This window comes from Ambystoma mexicanum, chromosome 6q, assembly GCF_040938575.1.
Source record: "Ambystoma mexicanum isolate Mex_15411 chromosome 6q, UKY_AmexF1_1, whole genome shotgun sequence".
NCBI classification, from domain to species: domain Eukaryota; kingdom Metazoa; phylum Chordata; class Amphibia; order Caudata; family Ambystomatidae; genus Ambystoma; species Ambystoma mexicanum.
This window is the reverse complement of record NC_090937.1, coordinates 1,470,319,587-1,470,337,987: the sequence shown is the minus strand read 5'-3', so window position 1 is coordinate 1,470,337,987 and position 18,401 is coordinate 1,470,319,587. Positions and strand designations below refer to the sequence as shown.

The 18,401-nt window shown below is 40.5% G+C and overlaps 1 protein-coding gene across 4 annotated transcripts in view; it reads left to right on the top strand.

Annotated features, from left to right (window-relative positions):
- REEP1 (receptor accessory protein 1) overlaps positions 1–17,731 on the top strand; it is a 560,779-nt gene extending 543,048 nt beyond the window's left edge. For all 4 annotated transcript variants that reach the window (XM_069632177.1, XM_069632180.1, XM_069632178.1 and 1 more), the window contains one exon: positions 6,544–17,731. In XM_069632177.1, coding sequence (XP_069488278.1) covers positions 6,544–6,615 — 72 coding nt within the window. In that variant the 3' untranslated portion in view covers positions 6,616–17,731. The remainder of the gene's footprint in view (positions 1–6,543) is intronic.
- Positions 17,732–18,401: the final 670 nt, after the last annotated feature.

Sequence of the window (18,401 nt, the reverse complement as noted above, 5' to 3'; positions counted from 1 at the left end):
AACTGTATCTCTGATGGGGATGACTAGATAAGAATTACGCACCAATTGTATTTCATTTAGCAAACAAGTATCTTCAGGTTTCCTTCATTTTGGCGAATGCGACTCATGCACCTATTTCCAATGATTTGTGAGACAAACAAATAGGACTTGAAATATGGTGTCCCAAGGACATGAACTCACCTCGACACCACAGCTATAATGGAGTAGTTTTCACAACCAATATCATTTTATTGACCACATTTCAAATCCTCCTTTTGTATTTTCGCCCATAGTTAGAAATTAAGGATCGATCAGATTGAAAGAAATCAACAAAATGAAATGCAACCTATATTCCTCAGTTAAACTTCTTTTGCCAAGAACACCTTTAGATTTTCTTTTGTAGATATCACTTCAATCATTCAAGGAAAGTATTTGGGTTATATTTGGATTCTGTTCCCATTTCAGATAAAAAAAATTTTTGTAAAAACTCGTATTGTTGGACAATTTTTTGGACATTGTGGAATTCCAAGAGTATGTTTGGGTTTGAGCACTTTGACCATGTTTAATTTGCAAACACGCATTGATGGCTAGAAGGCTGTTCACTTGTGTTAAACACATTTTGAAAGCAAAACATTAGCAAGTAACTTAAATTTAGTTTACAATAGTATACATCAGTAAGGATTTTCAAATTTTTAAATATTTCACTCATCAAATTTCCTTTTTAAATGTATCGGAGAAATGGATACCAGAGAAAATGCTTTAGTTTGTTCTGAAAAAATATAAATTCATACAACCTGTTGGCATGTGTGCTGCGTGTCAATATGATACTAGTTTTTCAAAATTGACTTTGGGTCAATTCACATACATCTGCTGCTTCTCTAAATGTTATGTTTTAACCAGTATATTAAATGTTTAAGATGGTTTTATGTAACCAGCACAGCAGATCTACAGCCATGAGCTTTTATTGTGACCCTAGAGACAGGAAGTGACCTAGTCAACAAACTGCAGATGTCTAACAGTCGATGCATGCCTCCTAAATATTCATTTGTGATATTGTGCTTGTTCCTTGTTTTTTCCACTGACATTACTAACTTTTTGTTGAGATGATTTTCATGTGCACATTTTCAAACTTTGCTCACCATTAACCCCTCATAGAATACAATGTGAACCCCAAAGGTAGGTGTTTGCTTGTGTAATTCACAACATGTGTGGTGTGACGAATCGTTGGATGTTGTCAATTCTTGCCAGGGGGAAGCCCCTTCCCATGAGGCCAGGGAGTTGAGTCTGCTACCTGATAGTCCTCTTGGGGGTGGCAATCAGTGGGAGGATCTCATGGGGAGAGACTCTCCCTCTGGGTACAGGGGAGACGCGGTATTCCATACACATAGCCCCCTCCCATACACCCTCATATCCCTTTCCCTCCATGTTACCCAGCTACCCCATCTATGTATGCAAGGCCATAGGACTGACCTCTACTGAGAAGAGGAATAGGACAGATGGTCCAAGTAAAACCTACGGGACTCCAACTGAGACGAAAAAGAGGCGTGGAGCCATGAAGAATACCTGGTGGAATGGTAATCACCATTCTATAGTTCCACAAATGAGGGACTAGAAGCTTAAGATAAAAACTGACAAAGGACTTCCAGAACAATTTGAGAAGCCAGAGATACTGCATTGGGGAGAGCGACGACTGCACCAGCAGCCAAAGCAGAAGGACCGCTCAGCCCGAGAAATTCAAACGAGACATGAAGAACGATTCCCTCTAGTCTCGAAGGTACGAAGTACCTAGTGGAGTGGAGTGAACCTGGTGCAGCATGGGGAGCCGGTACCAGGAATGAGAAGCACGGAATCGGAGTCGGCAGGCAGAGAAACACCCAAGCAGCCCATAAAATGACTGCAAGCACCCGAGAAGGATCAGCAGAGCATCCAGAGGCCTGCGAATGTAAAGGAATAGATGCCAGTGTTGGTGTGAGCTTGGAACACTCGGTACGAGACCCACATATAGAAATGAGATATTATCCTCATGCCAGCACTTGGCGAGAGAGGGCATCACACTGATCTGAAGGAAACAGAAGTGAAAGCTTGGACTTGGACCCACAAGCAGAAACAAGGTATCTTCCTCGTGCAAGTACTTGGCGAGAGGAGCCAAGCTGGTAAGAACAAAACAGAAGAGAAAGCAGGGTATGGGACCCACAAGCAGAAATGAGATATCTTCCTCATGCCAGTACCTGGCAAGAGAGGGAGCCAAGCTGGTCAGAATGTAATGGAAGAGCATGCAGGATCTGGGACCCACATGCAGAAATGGGGTATCTTCCTCATGACAGTACTTGGCAAGAGTGGGAGCCAAGTTGGTCAAACTAAAGAGCAAGAGAGACCAGGGCCGGAGACCCCTCAGACATTAGATGTTTTCCTCACTGCAACACTTGGCAGGAGAGTGAGCCAATTGAACCATACACCCTGTCATCGTGAATTGCAAACCAAGTCTGAGAAAGGGCCAGGAGAAGAGTATCATACCTGACGGCATTGTGAACTGCAAACCAAGAATGAGAAAGGCCCAGGGTAAGAGTATCATACCCCCTGGCATTGTGAACTGCAAACCAAGCTTGAGAAAGGGCCAGGTGATGGTTGATCTAGCCCCTGAAACGGTGTCCTGCAAACCAAGCCTGGAAAAAGGCCAAGAGAAGGAAGTAATTCCCCTTGCATCGTGAAAAGACTGAAAGCAAGATATCTGGAGAGGGAGCAATTCTTCAGGAACCCAATAGTGAAGACACTATGGGCAATAAGAAATGTTGATGTTTGAGTTGGAACTTTAATCTGGAGCATTATTTGGTGCCTTAAAAAGAGATTGAGAACTGGGGAAGGGAGGCATTCCCTCGACTAAAGATCCCACCAAAGAATTATAACTTCTGTCCTTTTGAGTTGAACTGAGAACTTTGCTGCTTGTTGACCTTTCAACTTGGAACTTTGTTTTTTACCACGGAAAAAGATTGTGACCTGGGGTAGAGAGTCATTCCCTCAGGTAAAGGTACCAACTACAATTGAAACTCCTAAACACTGTCCAGAAGAAGGGGGTCATTCTTCTGCGCTAAGAAGATCCACTACCCCTTTAGTCTAGTGATGAGTATAAGGGACAGAAGCAGCGTTTTTACACAGGATGCTGAACTCTTGATTTACTTAGACAGCCTGACTGCATCCTTAGCATTTTGGTTGGGAAAGGGAAACCCCTCTTATAATTAGAGAGAGGTAGGTTTTCTCTTTTATTTTGATTAACAAAGGTATATAACAACAATCATGTCACCTGCGTGTTGGTCTCCTCCTTCTACACCTTTACATATGGTGTCAGAGCGGGATGCTGTTCCACCTGATCAAAAGTGGAGGACCCAAAGATGCCCATAACAAATCCCTTCGACCATCCTTAGCTTCCTAGGAGAAAGGTCTATGATCCTAACAGTTAAAGAGTTACAGGGGAAGGAAATCTGTTTCCAAGTTTCTCCAGGAGACCAAGTCTCTGCCATAAAGACTGTGGGCCTCATTACACGGAAGGCGGTAATGGTTAACGGCCACCGTTAATGGTAACGGTGGCCGTTAACCATTACCGCCTTACTACGAGGTCCCTTAGCGGGTTGGTGCTTTAACGCCTGCTTTTTGCAGGCGTTAAAAACCAACCCGCTAAGGGACCTTGGTGCTAATTACGGCACCGCAAAATTGCGGTGCCGTAATTAGCGCCTTCCCATTCCCATAGAGCCCTATGGGGCAGAAATGGGAATGGGGAAGGGCAATGGCGGAAGGGGGATTTACCGCCCCTCCAACCTTGGAATGGGGCGGTAAATCCCCTTTCCGCCAAGGCGGTGCCGGTATTTTACCGACATGAGCCATGGCGCTAATAGCGCCATGGCTCACCGCCTTCCATGTAATGAGGCCCTGTAATCTTTGAAAAATTCAAGATCTCCATTTGCCAGCAATGACTACTCTACAAGGGAAGAACCCTAGTGAATGAATTATGGCATTATGATTATTCTATCCGCCCAAGCTCAAGATTAAACTTGGTAGTGGAAACTAGTAAGGAATTTTTACCAAGAGGCTCTTTAGGCATAAAACCGAGCCTGAGACATATAAAGGCCCTCATTACAAGTCTGGCGGTGGACCATGGTGCTACTAGCACCATGGTCCATGCCGGATTCCGCCATGGTGGTGGCGGAAATACCGCCCCATTCCAAGGTGAGTGGGGTGGTAATTCCCCATTCACCATTTGCCCTTCCCCATTCCCATTTTTGCCCCATAGGGCATAATGGGGATGGGGAAGGCGCTAATTACGGCACCGTAAATTACGGTGCCGTAATTAGCACCAAGGCCGCTTAGCGCCTTGGACTTTAACGCCTGCAAAAAGCAGGCGTTAAAGTGTGAATTATTCGTTAAGGGTTAACGGCGCCGACGGCGCCGTTAAACCCTTAACGCCTCACTTGTAATGAGGGCCATAGAGTACATAACAAAAAATAATTCAATATAATTGACCTAATACAAATTATCTTTGTGCTTTGAAGCACTCCACCTGTCTATACGTGCTGTATAAATAAACAATTACGATCTGAAATATTTCATGTACCAAGCTTCCAACATTTTTAAAATCTCACAACCACTAAGATCATGGCAACAGAGCCCCATTCTACACTGACAGCCACAAGTTCTTCACATCAACCCTTTCTAGACTATGAACAAATGCACTAAAAATGTAAATCTGCAGGGCCAATAATTTGGGAGAATGTAGCAGCAAATGTTTCGAATTTTTAATGACCCCAGGAGTTCTACAGAATCTGCACTGAGCTATATCATTGGGGAGTTGAGTGGACACATTTAATTTCGTTAGTATTTATCACGTAAAAACAAAATTTCATAAATTAATTCTGAATGTGCGTATCTGGAAATGTATAAACATATAATTTCCCAATTCCAAATCGTTTTTGCACAAAATGTAAGTATTCAAATAGTTTATAATTTCCTAGTCGGTTCCCAGTAGCAATCCAGTCATTCAAGCAAATAGCCAATTTAGCTTTCCCTGGGTTCAACAACAAGGTTTCTAGTGACAGGGTCAAAATGTCGAGCTGCCTATTGCAGTTTTCAACTAATTCCCATACAGGAGAGCTCTTTCCTTTCAAACAGGATTTGCTCAGATATGCATTCAAAACGTCAGACCCAGGGATCACCAATTTCCAAAATAAAGAGAACTGCATTCAAATTGCAAAGAAGTAGAGACTCAATGCAATTGAACAATCACCATATTACAATTATAAGGCATCCTTGAATAATGCATGTAGTATAATAGAGAAACCTCTTTTTATTTTTAATGAGACATATTTGTAAAAATGTTTTCAATAAACCAAAAGAGGTCCTAGGGCAAATGTCACTACTACTGTCCTCACAACCCTCTTAGAAGAGTTTGAAATAAATAGTTTCTCTTCCTTCTATACCCATCTCAACCGTATATGTATTAATCACTTACTTCTGCTCACAATCTCCTAGTCACAGGTCAGGTTCCAAATGAGATTACTTGTTCCCTTAGTAGACCTGCAATTATCCATAAAGCAGTAATTTATTTTGATGTCTTTGGGACTTAGACCCTGTATGGATTTGTATCGCCCCGCTTATTGGTAGGAAATCTTACCCTCTCTTCTGTGGATGAAGTCCTCACTGAAAATGCAGAATACAATTTCCGCCACGTTCCGCTTATAAACAGCGCAGTGATGTAAAAATACTGTCAAAATACCCTACCTGATACCCATTGGGGAGGGGTGGTGGCAGGTCTACTTGTAAGACCAGTAACTTAGAGAATATTGTATCTTTTCTCCTGTAGGAATCCTCAGGATTACACAAGAATTTAGTTTGAGATACACACAGGTTTGCCCCTGATCAATGTCCGGCAAATTCAAGCCATACAGGACAGAAACGTATAAATTGGGCTACCAGAAAACATAGCCTGACTTAGGAGTCCACGTAACTGACGCTGTGTAGAACCAGGTTATTATTGACTTGCAAATCAATGGGAGAAAGTACATAAATTGTGTATCATTTTTCATATGAATTCATTTTCTATATGAATTGATGTTTAAAGTTGTCATATGGACTTTCAATAATTGCAGTTTGGGAAGTATGGTGTGTATTATGTTTGAGTAACAATTGTGTTTTTGAATTGTATAATAAAGTTGAATGTTGTAAGAAATTAGATCCCATTTGGAAGAGCAATTATTTATTTCTAACTCTTCCAAAAGGGTTTTGCGGACACTAGTAGTGACATTTGCCCTAAGATCTCTTTTGGTTTACTGAAAATACATACATTCCCACATAGTAGGAAGGTCCATCACCCCCACAGTGGCCTCCGTCATTGTGAAAATAGTGACATATTTCTAAACCACACATTTCAATAGTAAGTGAGCAGATCTTAAATGTGAATTTGGACGCTGTAAGAATCAAACGAATGTATACACTAAAAGACAGTCGCCTGATGCCGTGTGGTGCAAGCTGTGCAATTTAGTTATTTGATTATTTTTCCTCTTTTCTGTGTCACTTCAGGCTCCACCAAGGACTCTCAGACCTCGCTTCAGGACACAAAGTACCGCCAGCTCCAAAACTGAACCAATGTGAGCCAATCAGCAGCAAGATCCATGGAATGTCTGCTCACAGCCTTAAAAAAGATCTACTTGCAATGCCATATCACCTAGCAGAGAGGTGGAAACTTGTTGAGTGCGCAGAATGGCAGATACGACGTCCCCTCAACTTTTTGTTTGCCTACAAAAATATCAAAATTACAGAAAGCATCACATATATAAGTACATATAGAAAACTCTAATGGTATGATCATGAGCCACTGTACAGAAATAACATGAAGATGTGTCCCATTTAGTTTTCCAAAGTGTTGCTTTGTCCGTTTATGATTTCACTCAATGCAGTTAGGGTACGTTGCCAATATACAATATGAGAGTGATGACCAATAGAGGGTTGCCCTTCTCTGTAGAGTTATACTGTGAATATAAATAGGAACGAAAAGACAAAAATAAAAAATGGAAACCTTGAGGCATGTTGGCTACGCAAGTTGTATTAGGAAAGTTCCTCACAATACATTTTTTTTAAAACAAAGTGCAAAATAAAGGATCATGGGGCTGCCTCGAATTTATTCCAACCTGTTTAAACAATCGAGATTTGAGTCAGCTCAAATGATTTGGAGCAAAAGCCAAAAATATTTAGAACTGAGATTTGAATGTTTCAAATTTAAAAGAGTTTGGTGTTGGCTCAACCTAACTTGAAGTTGGCTCAAATCAATTTTGAATTCTGGGATATTAGAAAGTGAGCAGGAAACAAGAAGTGTATCTACTGACTTTAATAACTCGAGCCATTGGACACACTTCAAGCATGTCCATACAACCCGGAACTAGAAACGTTACTGGTTGAAACACTTCCAACCTGTTCACTTTTAGTATTCTAGCCAATATAAGACGCATATGACCTCAATCGGGTGAAGTGCATCTCGATTTTAATCAGCTCATGAGTCAGTTCGGTTAGAAACTGGACTGTTTCAAGCTCATTAAAACCATTTTTTAACAAGTCAAACCGTTATTCGAGTCTAGCCCTTTAAGGCCCCCCCACGTCCAATGAAAAGACAACTGTGTGTTAAATTAGGATTATTGGATCAGACGTTTTCAAAGGTGGCTCAATTCTATTGGAAAATGGAGAAAAAAAAGAAAAGAATGAAGAGCAGAACTCGGCAAAGATAAGCCTTTGAACTTTCTGTAACATTGGTGGAGTGAGTATGCAATGTAACAGGCCTCTCCTTGGTATGTTGCAACGTAAAACCACATCACTTTACCAGGACTACTCCAGACACTAATAGAATGACTGATGCGAAACACAACCCCCACCTTGCATTACAACCCAAGAGGCAGTCTGTTGGTGCGTTCCTTTGCAAGTAAAATTGAATGCGACAGAAGGCACAGAAGCGACTGCAATCGCATACTTACTTGTGCTTGAAGTGAATGCAGCAAGGTAGTGCCAAGCGTGCGACAGTCCGACGTCAGTAAAACATAACGCGATGACCTCATCGAGGCGTCTGAGCTCCTCCCAGTCCTGCAGTTCCATTTACGCCAGTCTTTCTTCTAAGAGGCTGTCTATCTGAGGCGAATCTATTGCACCTAGTCACAGGAGTAGCAGTTACCAAAGCGCCGGCCTAGCAGAGTTTCAGGGATAATGGACTTTATACGGGGCTGCCATATGCTGCCATATGTTTTAGCTGAGGGTGGCTCTTTTCTGGGATCTGTTCATAAGGGAACGTTGATGCAGACATTAATGGGAGAAGAAATAAGGGGAATTTCTGCCCCGGGTGTCTTTAACAAAATACAAATGTAATTTTCGTTGATAAGGAATTAATGTTGTGTCAGAGCTGTACTAAATTCCTCTGTGCATTCGGTCATAAACATTTAGGAGCTGGGGGGCATTGGCGAGCATGTCTTGCTCCCTTCTCTGAGTGATCTGGGTGAATCCATAACATTATGAAAAAAAATGCCATATCATACCACTTGGCTTTTATTTAAGAATCAGATGCATTCAGGCAGTTGTATAGTAGTCGTGGTAAAGTTCAAAGGAAACATTTGATTTAACTGGATACCAATAATTTATTGAAGGTATGCTCAGGTCTGGAAAACGGTGTCCCCATTATCTTCCACGCACCCAGTATTACCTGGGCCACGTCTAACAGTCATTTTAAGGGGTAAGTGTTGAGAGCAGATACAACCTAGAGGAAGCACTGGAGTGTGGGGGCTATCTATTAGTATGTAGGCACTGGCTTTGTTCAAAGGGAGTAACATTAGGGAAGCCATCCTGCTATTTCAACAACGTGAATGGACTAATTTTAGGGTTGAAGACCTCCATCACCTTCATTTATCTGTGGTCTAATGTGGTGGAAAAAAGCATGAACTAATGCTCTCCTCTGAACTTTTTTCCCTAAGTCATCCAGTACTCCTTTGTGGGTCGTGGTCCGTATGCACGGTTTCCACCTGTCCGTAGACATGCGGCACACCAGACATTTATGATGGTGATGTGTGGAAGTGATCATTTTCGCAACCCTATACCTGAGCCTAACAAATGGTTATGATGGGGGATCTGGAGTGCTGGGTGGAAAAGGTGAGGGTGGTAGTGGGCTGACGAGGCTATAACAACTTTTTACAATTGTTTCCCCATGCCTTGAGCATTCTCTAGGCTTTAAACATACACAGGAGAATACGAGGGCTCTCTGCATATGCGGTGCACCTGGGAAAGGTGCTATCTCTATGAACTTCCAATAGATCAAGTCTTGACTGCAGAGAAACCACAAAATGCATCCGCAGGATGCAGCAGCAAATGAATATTGTCTGGGAACAGCCAGATGTATGGAAGTGGTGGTGCTATTCCATTAGGATTCTCATTGTGAGGGGAATTAAGGCAAGACCATGTTAGGAGAGCTGCCATAAACTAGACGTATATTGTAGGCCAGATGTGAAGGCTTCTCTGTTGAGTCATCTTCGCTCACTGCCAGAGGATTATATCCACCAAAAAATTGGCCTACTAGCCTGGCATGCTGAATTCAAAGTCCCCCCTCTTACAAAGCTCTATGTGGTGCTTTAACTTACTCAAAATTATAGATTGCTAAAAGGAGTGAAGTTTAAGAACGGGTTTTATATTTATATAGTAAAACAGGTTTCACCCAAGCATGCGATAAGATTGAATAAATAGATAAATAAAAAAATATCAATCAATATGTGCTTATACTGAACACACAATTTGAAGCCAGTTGTACAATGGCCAGGGTAATTGCAGGATTTTGGCATCCTAGACAAAGTGTTGTATTGTCACACACTCCCTGTGCAATTAAGCCATATTTTCTGGATGTATAGCCAATCCTAAACTCCTGATGGCAGCCAGAGCTTGCCCCCCAACAGCCCTAGCAACACTCTTGTAAATGTATTCATTCATAATGTATTGGAATGTATGTAAGTGAAAACTCTGAATTAGTAACTATATCATCCACAGTTCACCAGAAAAATCCTCAGTTCTGATATCCCGACAAGTGGAACCGCTTGGAGGGCCTCACCCTATGTGCACCATTGTGGCAGACTGACATCTTGTAGCCAAATGAAAAAAGAGGCACTTGTATATAAATATGTATATGTGGCCGGAAAGGTTGTGCTACTAGCGTTGTGTCCCTCACATGCAGGGAAACAATTTTAATAACTCTACAGTGGCAGGTTGCCAACCGCAGAATCCAGTAGCTCTTAGTTTAGGAAAAGATGTTCACGAAGAGACAGTCACACGGAATATCTAACCGTATAGGTTAAGTATTTTTGGTAATTGTAAAGACACTAAGACACTCTTTCCAATTGAACAGGTGACAACATGATTTGTATTAGCATTAAAGAATACAAAGGGCAATGGAGTTGACATTTGTTTCGCTCCTACAGTCACTTCCTCAGGACTCCAATATTAATCCACATTTCAGTGTAAAAAGAAAGTCAGCCGTAATCTAAATAGTTGCTGGAACTGTGTTTCTCGATCTTCACTAATATAGTGATGGGCATGTAGACCTTGGCAGAAATAGAAATAGAAACCCCTTAACGGAGTTGCTTTGCTGTTGCTTTTCTGAAGGGGATGGCACATACACTAAAGAAACAGACAAGTTTGCACTCAACTATGCCAAACTGTGTGAAAATGAATACAGTACTTAAATATGCTTTTCAGGCACAGTTATTAAACAAAAAGCATTATCTTCTATTTCTCTGTAAAATTCATGATTATTATTTCCTTCAAATGCTGAGGTAGAAATGTTGACCTGTGAGACTTGCCTTACCTCTCAGTTAGTGAAGGCCTTGACTTCGTAGCTGATCCAATGTTTTACAGACTCTGGCAAAAATGTGTGTTATTCAATGAAGCAATTGTAACTGTACAGTATGTATGTGTGTATGTCAAAATGAAATGTGAATACCTGAACATGTACACTTAGTGGTAAACTGTTCTGCACACAGAACAATTATGATTGACTAGTTTTAATTAATTCTGTTTTAGATGCAGGTTGTTTACACAGTGTTGGTTTACACAATGCCTGTAATTTCAGGAAAGTCCGAAATGTGTTTCTGTTTCTTAGATCAGCCCCATGTATATAGTTCTTTTTCTTCCACTTGGTGGACATTTATTTTTAATATTTTAGGGAAGGTAGCTAGAATGCCAGGTACATGTGAGTTGTTCTTAAACATTCTCGTATCACTACTGCTCACCGAATTATTATTCTGTGGATTATAATGATTTTCTGATGTACATATCTCTGCTGATTACCATGTTTGATGCCAGTCCGGAGACGATGATGGGATTTCCTGTCATATTTAATGTTCGATTATTGCTGCTTTTTTAGTTTCTTACTGAGGCAAGACATTCACAGTGATTCTAGCAGTTACATAGTATTAGATCTCAGCCTACTTTGTTTATGTATGTGGGTGCCACCATTTTGAAAATATGAAAAGAGGCGGGGCCCTCGCAAAACAAGGAGTTATGTACTGTTAGACCTCAGACTATGTGTGTTCCTCTGTGGGTGCCACCATTTTGACTGTTCTCCTAAACCCTAGTAGGTCCACAGTAAAAAAAGAAGTAAGATTTCAGATTTGTTTTGTTCTTATGGGGAAACAACCACCTTTTTCAGTGTAGTTTTAGAAGCTACCTACCAATCAGGTTGTTCTTATGGTATACTTTCTTGCTTTCTTGCTAACTATCTGATGAAGACAGGTGTGAAAATCAGTGCATTGAATATGTTTAATTTTTATATCTGAGATTACTGTTGGGTACATATGGTACCACCCTGTTGAATATTCTTGTAAAGGCAGACACACTCTCAGTAAATTGTTAAGTTAGTTAGCTGAATTGTTAGATTGGGTACTACTTTTTTGAGTAAACAGCGCTAACCTCTGTAAATCTGTAGGAGTGCAGGACTCATTTAAATTCATGTAATATTTAAAACAAGTATATAATTTGTGTCCCTGGAGGGGGCACTCCTGTGGATCCACCTGACTGCATCCATGGCAATGGAGCACATGTTGGGACAAATCAGCTGCCTCATCAGCGAGATTTCTCATCACAGGAAGTAGGAAAAGAGTCCTCTAGAGCCCCGGTGGAGCAAGGCAGCAGCGCTATATTAACAGTTGTGGTTACATTTTAATTAAATGTTTTTATGAAAGAGAGAATTCAGCAAATTAGGATATCATCTAGTACTAGTCTGAAGGGCAGTTCTTGCATCCTATCTGGATTAAAGCGTGATTTCTCCAACTGATCTATGAGGTTAAGAGAAAAGGTTTAGAAGAGTTACTGATTGATTAAGGTGGAAAGACAGCTTCTTCTGACTAAGATCAGCATACAAAATATCATATAAATATAAACCTCCTGTGCCCTAACAGAGAGAGAAGGTTTAGGACAAGAAATCCAAAATAGAAGATCCATTAAGGTGACCAGCTTTAAAATCCAAGATAAAACGGCCTGAGTCTGAACAGCAGGTGGTGCTTTAAAATGTTATGAATATCCTAAAACAAATGTAAAGAAATGGATAAGACGGTCATCCTTACCGCTGCCAAAAACCAGGGTACAACTTAAATCAACGAACACTATAATACTTAGGGCGTCTGTCATAACAGTACCTAGTTATTATTACAAAACAATGGTCAGATTCTAGGAAACAATAGTCTAATAAATCCACTGAAAACCCAGCACACAGGTATAATATTTTCTAAAGACAGACTAAAGTAACTCTTTAATAATATCAAAAAGATAAACTGAAAAACTTGGCTCCTCAAACACTACCTATTCAAGAACCAAAATGTAGTGATGTGGTTAGAATGGAAAATGATATCTCAAATGCAACTCTTCCAGAGATTCTAGAGGAGCATCTGAAGTTTTGCAAACCTGGTGAGAACATGTTGGATCTATTTTATGTACATGGATCTCGTAATGTATGTTCCCCCACACCAATCCAAGCAAAGGACCGTGGACAGGATATATGCTGTCCTCTGATTCTGAATCTTAAGAAAACGGGCACAAAGGTTGGCGTGTCTCTTCCAGGTATTGTGCCAGAGACCGGGAAAGAGAGAGAGAGAGAAGACAGTTTTATTGCCTTTGCTTGCAAAGCAATTAAGACATCTCCTTTGTGCTTCGGTCTTGCCTGTGTCATACCCAGGCCTGATCAAATGGAAATGGCATTGGGATCCATAGCCATGGGCCAGTGTCCCATATCCCCTGTGCACCAAAGCCAAGGCATGACTCATCCTTTTGCATGCAAATTTAACAGTGTCGAATATACACTTGCAGAACTAATAATATGAGGAATACATACTTTTTTTTTACCACCTCTATATTTAAGGAAAATAAAGTGAAGGTGTTCACTTTATCCAAAGCCAAAAGGAATAGAGAGTCAGCTGATCAATATCCCTAGATAAGGGGACCAATCAAGAATTACAAGTTTTACTGTTTCACAAATATATTCAGCATAAGATACATAAATTGGCCTTTGCACTGTACAATTACTACTTGGAACCAAATTCCTGTTCACTTCTTTTCGTCTTTCTCATACTTTCTCTTGCGAGAGGCAGGACCCTTAGATATAATGCCAGAAAGTTATTAGAAGCATTGGTTGATTATAAATAGCTTGGATGATAGGGGGAAATCAAGGGTACTCCCAAAGCTAAGACTTGGTAACCAGAAGCAAGCACAGCCATAAGGTATCAAATGTGTGTGTTAATATTAAGCTTCAAAAGGCTAACATACCCCCATGTGTATCTCAAAAAGAGTAAGTGTTACACAGGGTTCTGTATTGAGGGGAGATGGGAGCTAATTGGCTCCTGCTTGTAGCCAGGAAGATCCTGGTTTGCTTGACACAAACCACTAGCAGAAGCTACTTGTGGCTTCCCAGACTAACTGATGCCGAGCAAACACACCTATGTAAATTTAACTGTACGTTTGGGACAATCGATACATCGATAAATATTATGATGCATCTATACAGCATTTAAAGTGCAAAGGATCATAATGAATGGAAATTATAGGTTTGCATCTTAAGTGGAAGTTAGATTTGCGGAACGCTTTGTACTAGCTCCTCGTTCCTCAGTGGTAGCTCCTGCTCACTAGTTAATGCTGGATACCCAGGAGCTGCTTTTATCTCCCGCTTATCCAATCTGAATTTCGATCTCTGTTACATATTCCTAATGGGACAATAAAAGATTATAGAAAAGGTAGACCAGAAAGAGTGAAACCACTCATGTACAGAAGAAGAAGATAAGGAAGGAAGTCCAGTGTTGGACAGACCATCATTTTGGGAAATCCTTCCACAGAGTGAGAATGGGTGTTTGTTAGATCAAAAGATCTCCCTGCATTGTGAAAGTGGTGTATACATTGGACAACATAATGACAAAACTAGCAAAGACAATCTTAGACAAACTCAACATAAGCTGAGAAAACACAAGATCATCTAAATACAGATTCAGACAAAGCCACCCAGTTCCAAAGGCCAGCAAACTAAATCCCTTCAGGAATGGCAAACTAATGCTGTTTAGGGATGCCAAAACAATGATCTCGCCAAACAATAGAATAATTTTCAAGCGTGTCTGATCTAAACTGCTCGAAGAAAGGTGAAAACATCTGCCACATATGACAGGGAGGTAACAAGAATGGCCAGCTTTTAAAGACGACCAGTATTAGTACTACTTTCGCCCACATTGTATGATGACTTGATTTGTTAATGAGATGTATAGTGGCACTGCAGCCCCAAGAATGATTGGATGAAGACCAGTGTTGTTGCAAAAGCTAAATATGAAATTAGTGTTGTCATCATTATCATCACTGGTTTGGGTTCCTTATTCCTAGACAAAAGAATGTGTCTGATGAAAAAACTCCCATCAGACCTTGAGTCGCCAATTGTGTAGTGAAAACTACTGATGAATTTTCTACTTTTTCATATATTGCTGGAAAACAGAAATAATTGGAACTAAATCTATGCAGATAGAAAGTAGTCCTTTATAATTTTTCTTGTGGCTTTCTTTATTATCAAAGTTTATTATTATTGAATAAGCAGAATTCTAAAAATAAGCCAATGCATTTCGGACCTACATTACGGCCCTTTATCAGGGCAAATTCTTCTATCTGCTGCTCCAGAGCTTCTTTTCTCGGGCCCCACAATCATCCCAAGACTGCCGCCTCCTAACAGGGTTCTTAGTCCTCTCTCATCATTGAGTCCAGCCAGTGTAGTAGTACCCAAACCATGCATCCAAAATGCTTCCCTGTGTAGAGTTAACTTTCAATTTCTTCTGTCGTTGCTGATATGTTTGTGCCCTTGAGTTTGATTGTGCCCCCAAAAGTAAATTCTGAGTCAAATGTCATAAATACTCTTCTGCGGTAACTGAATGAAAGATATCAACATTCTTTTAAAAGGATTTAAGTCTGAGAAATTCTATAGCCATTGGTGCAAGGATGAGTGGCACCCTAGAAGTGGCACTTTGTCCCTCCCCTCTTTTTGCGAACATAGCTGCAGTAGGTGGTGCTTGTAAGCATCATCTACTGACCTCTGTTAATGGGACCCGATTTAACTGCTAAGTCTTGCCTTCTTCTAGAACCAGTAAAGGTGGTGACACAGAAAAGGATTTACTTTCCTGACAAGATCAGAATGAAGAGAGTTTACCCAGCAACAGCTAGAAGTCTCTGATGGCAGAACCCGGGGCAATCCCAGGGTTGAAGTATGTCTGCTTTAGCATCTGACCACATCAAATAGTATTTTCATGATTATATTGAGCAGGCAAAGACAGCCTGGGAGGGACCTGCTGTCATCGGTCAGTGGAGCAATGAAGGGCCTACTATCTTTGCAGATGAAAGATATCAGTAACAAGTCTTTAGAAGTCAATCAGGTTGAGACAGCCATTGCAGTCTGGGAAAAGAGAACAACATGAACATTTCAAAGGTGAATATAGAAGAATTTGTATTAACACAAACAGAAATTGTACCATGATTTGTGCATGTATATAAGGGCCTGCGTCTTTAGTATTTTGTTAATTGTTTGATGGTAAGAGTTTCAAAAAATCTCTCTGCATCCAGTCAAATTTTAATAGCAGAGGAAATTCTCATGTAGCCTGCTATCAAAATAGTCCTAATATTGATTTTTTTAAACACAGGGGTGCGACAAAACCTTTTTTATTGAAAGTAAATGCTTCCTCGAAACACAGTAGTTTGAAAGAAATATAAATGTCCTCTTGTTATTATCCAATCCCTTGATGTCTTTTCTTGGAATTCTATCAACCTAAAAACTTGCCTTCTTAAGAGTGCCCCCCACCCGAATCATGTTCCCCCGCCCCCACACACTTCAAACAATTCAAAGTTAATGCATGCATGCCAGTCGCTTATAGCAATCATTTCTGTTGTGGTGTTGTGTTCAATAAGGTATGTATTAGTGAACAATGATCCTTTATTGATAAGCTTGATATCAATAGTCATCTGTTTTTCATCAGGCTTAAAAATATTGTGGGTTTTGCCTCAGATTCTCGGCTGTGCTTACTTGCCAATTGTATTTTCTACGGGTGAAGTAAGGAGCCTAAACATGTATAACACCTACAGAATAGTGTGTATCTCTTATAGACAAGGGGATTTCTTTACTAGGGCATCTGTATTCCATGACTAGCAGGAAATCATGATGCAAATGGAGGTTCCATGATCCTGACTGTATCCTGAACTCATCTAATAAAATATTAATGTGACAGTGCGGGAAGCATTAAAATGGTTGCAACCTATACACCAATTTGATTAGAAGCTTGCCATTTCCTGTGTTCCTTACCACAACATAAATCAACGTACCAGCCTTCTTCCCGGGGCCTCCACCTACCACGCCATTGAACTGCCACTATGGCACTCACACAATTGAGGCTGTGTCTTAAACAAATATGTCAGCAACTCATTTTGACCAGGAACATCTTTAAAGTTACTGAAATATGCCTAGCAAATGTGTGTCCCAATGTATGTCTTTGTTTCCAGTATTTTCGCATCTATGGTTGAGTGTATATGCCTCCTTTCTGTACTGGTCTCTTTTGTTCTACTTGTGTATACCCAGAAACAACCAATGGAGGTTTGTGACCCTGACACCGACTGAGAATCACGTAACAATATTTATGTACCTGAGAATGTCCATGTATGGCGATAACCTGCCCCAACTTGACTCGCCACCTTGCATAATCTTAGCACATGAAATCCATGTTACAGCCAAGAAATTATAACATTGTCATCTTAGTTCATCAATTCGTTTCACAAATGTCAAACTTGCTTTCCAACTTTAGACAGTATTGCAAAGTGTACAACTGATTATAAAAAGTGCATATTTTTCTACTGTCTATTTACATACAGGTCCAAGAGTGCACTGCGCAGAAAACCACAATCAGTGTCTGCAATATAAGAGAGGATTGAACAAACTGACGTTTTTGCTATATTATATCAGTCAATCTACATCTCACATAACAATGTCTTATTTTAAAAATCATATTTGTATCTGTTTGATGTATCTGGCAGGCCAGAATACTTATCACTGCATTTCAGATGTTATTGTAAATTATGGTTTTGTGAATTATTGCTAAGTGTATATGTAAGATTTATTCACTAAGTGCTGCATGTTTGTTCTTTTTTCACAATAGCTGTACATATTGCCAATGGGGAAAATAGAACTTCTGAACTACATGTGTCTTGAGTGAGTTATTAGAATATGACAGTTGTGTTGTTTTATGTGTTTTCCCTTTTATAAAGAAGGTTAATAGGCTGCAGGGCTACTGGTGTTATTGGCCAGTGAACATTAAGCATACTCATGGTCATATCTTAAGTGGCACTTCGAGGATGGTATAAGATGTTAACACCATCTAACGCTAACAGGCGTTCAAAGAAAGCTTCATATGTTGTCTTTGTCACAAACTCGAGCTCTCTGCTACCATCTCAGTACAGATATTGACAGAAGGTCCAGAAACCTATGGATTTTGACGTTATCAGCAACATTGTGTATGGGATACATGTTAAATGGAAGCTGAAAAGCAAGGCAAAGTTCGTTCCCACCTCTATTTAATGCATCGCCACATTTTGAGGCAGTGACAATGTGAACGAGAGACGCATATTGGGAGGGATACGATTTCTGCCTTGCACCACTTTCTCGTCAGTGCGTCTCATTGTACGCTTGCATGAGATTTTCATGCAGGCTGCGACAAATGGATTCCTGTGGAATCCGCCTCAGTTTTCCACTTCCTTAAAACCAGGCGATTTTACAGGTGATTATTAGTAAACGCTGCCTACAAGGCATATTTGCAGGCGCCGTTTACTTTTTCAAAATAAAGGAGTACATGCGAGTTTGCCTCACCTTT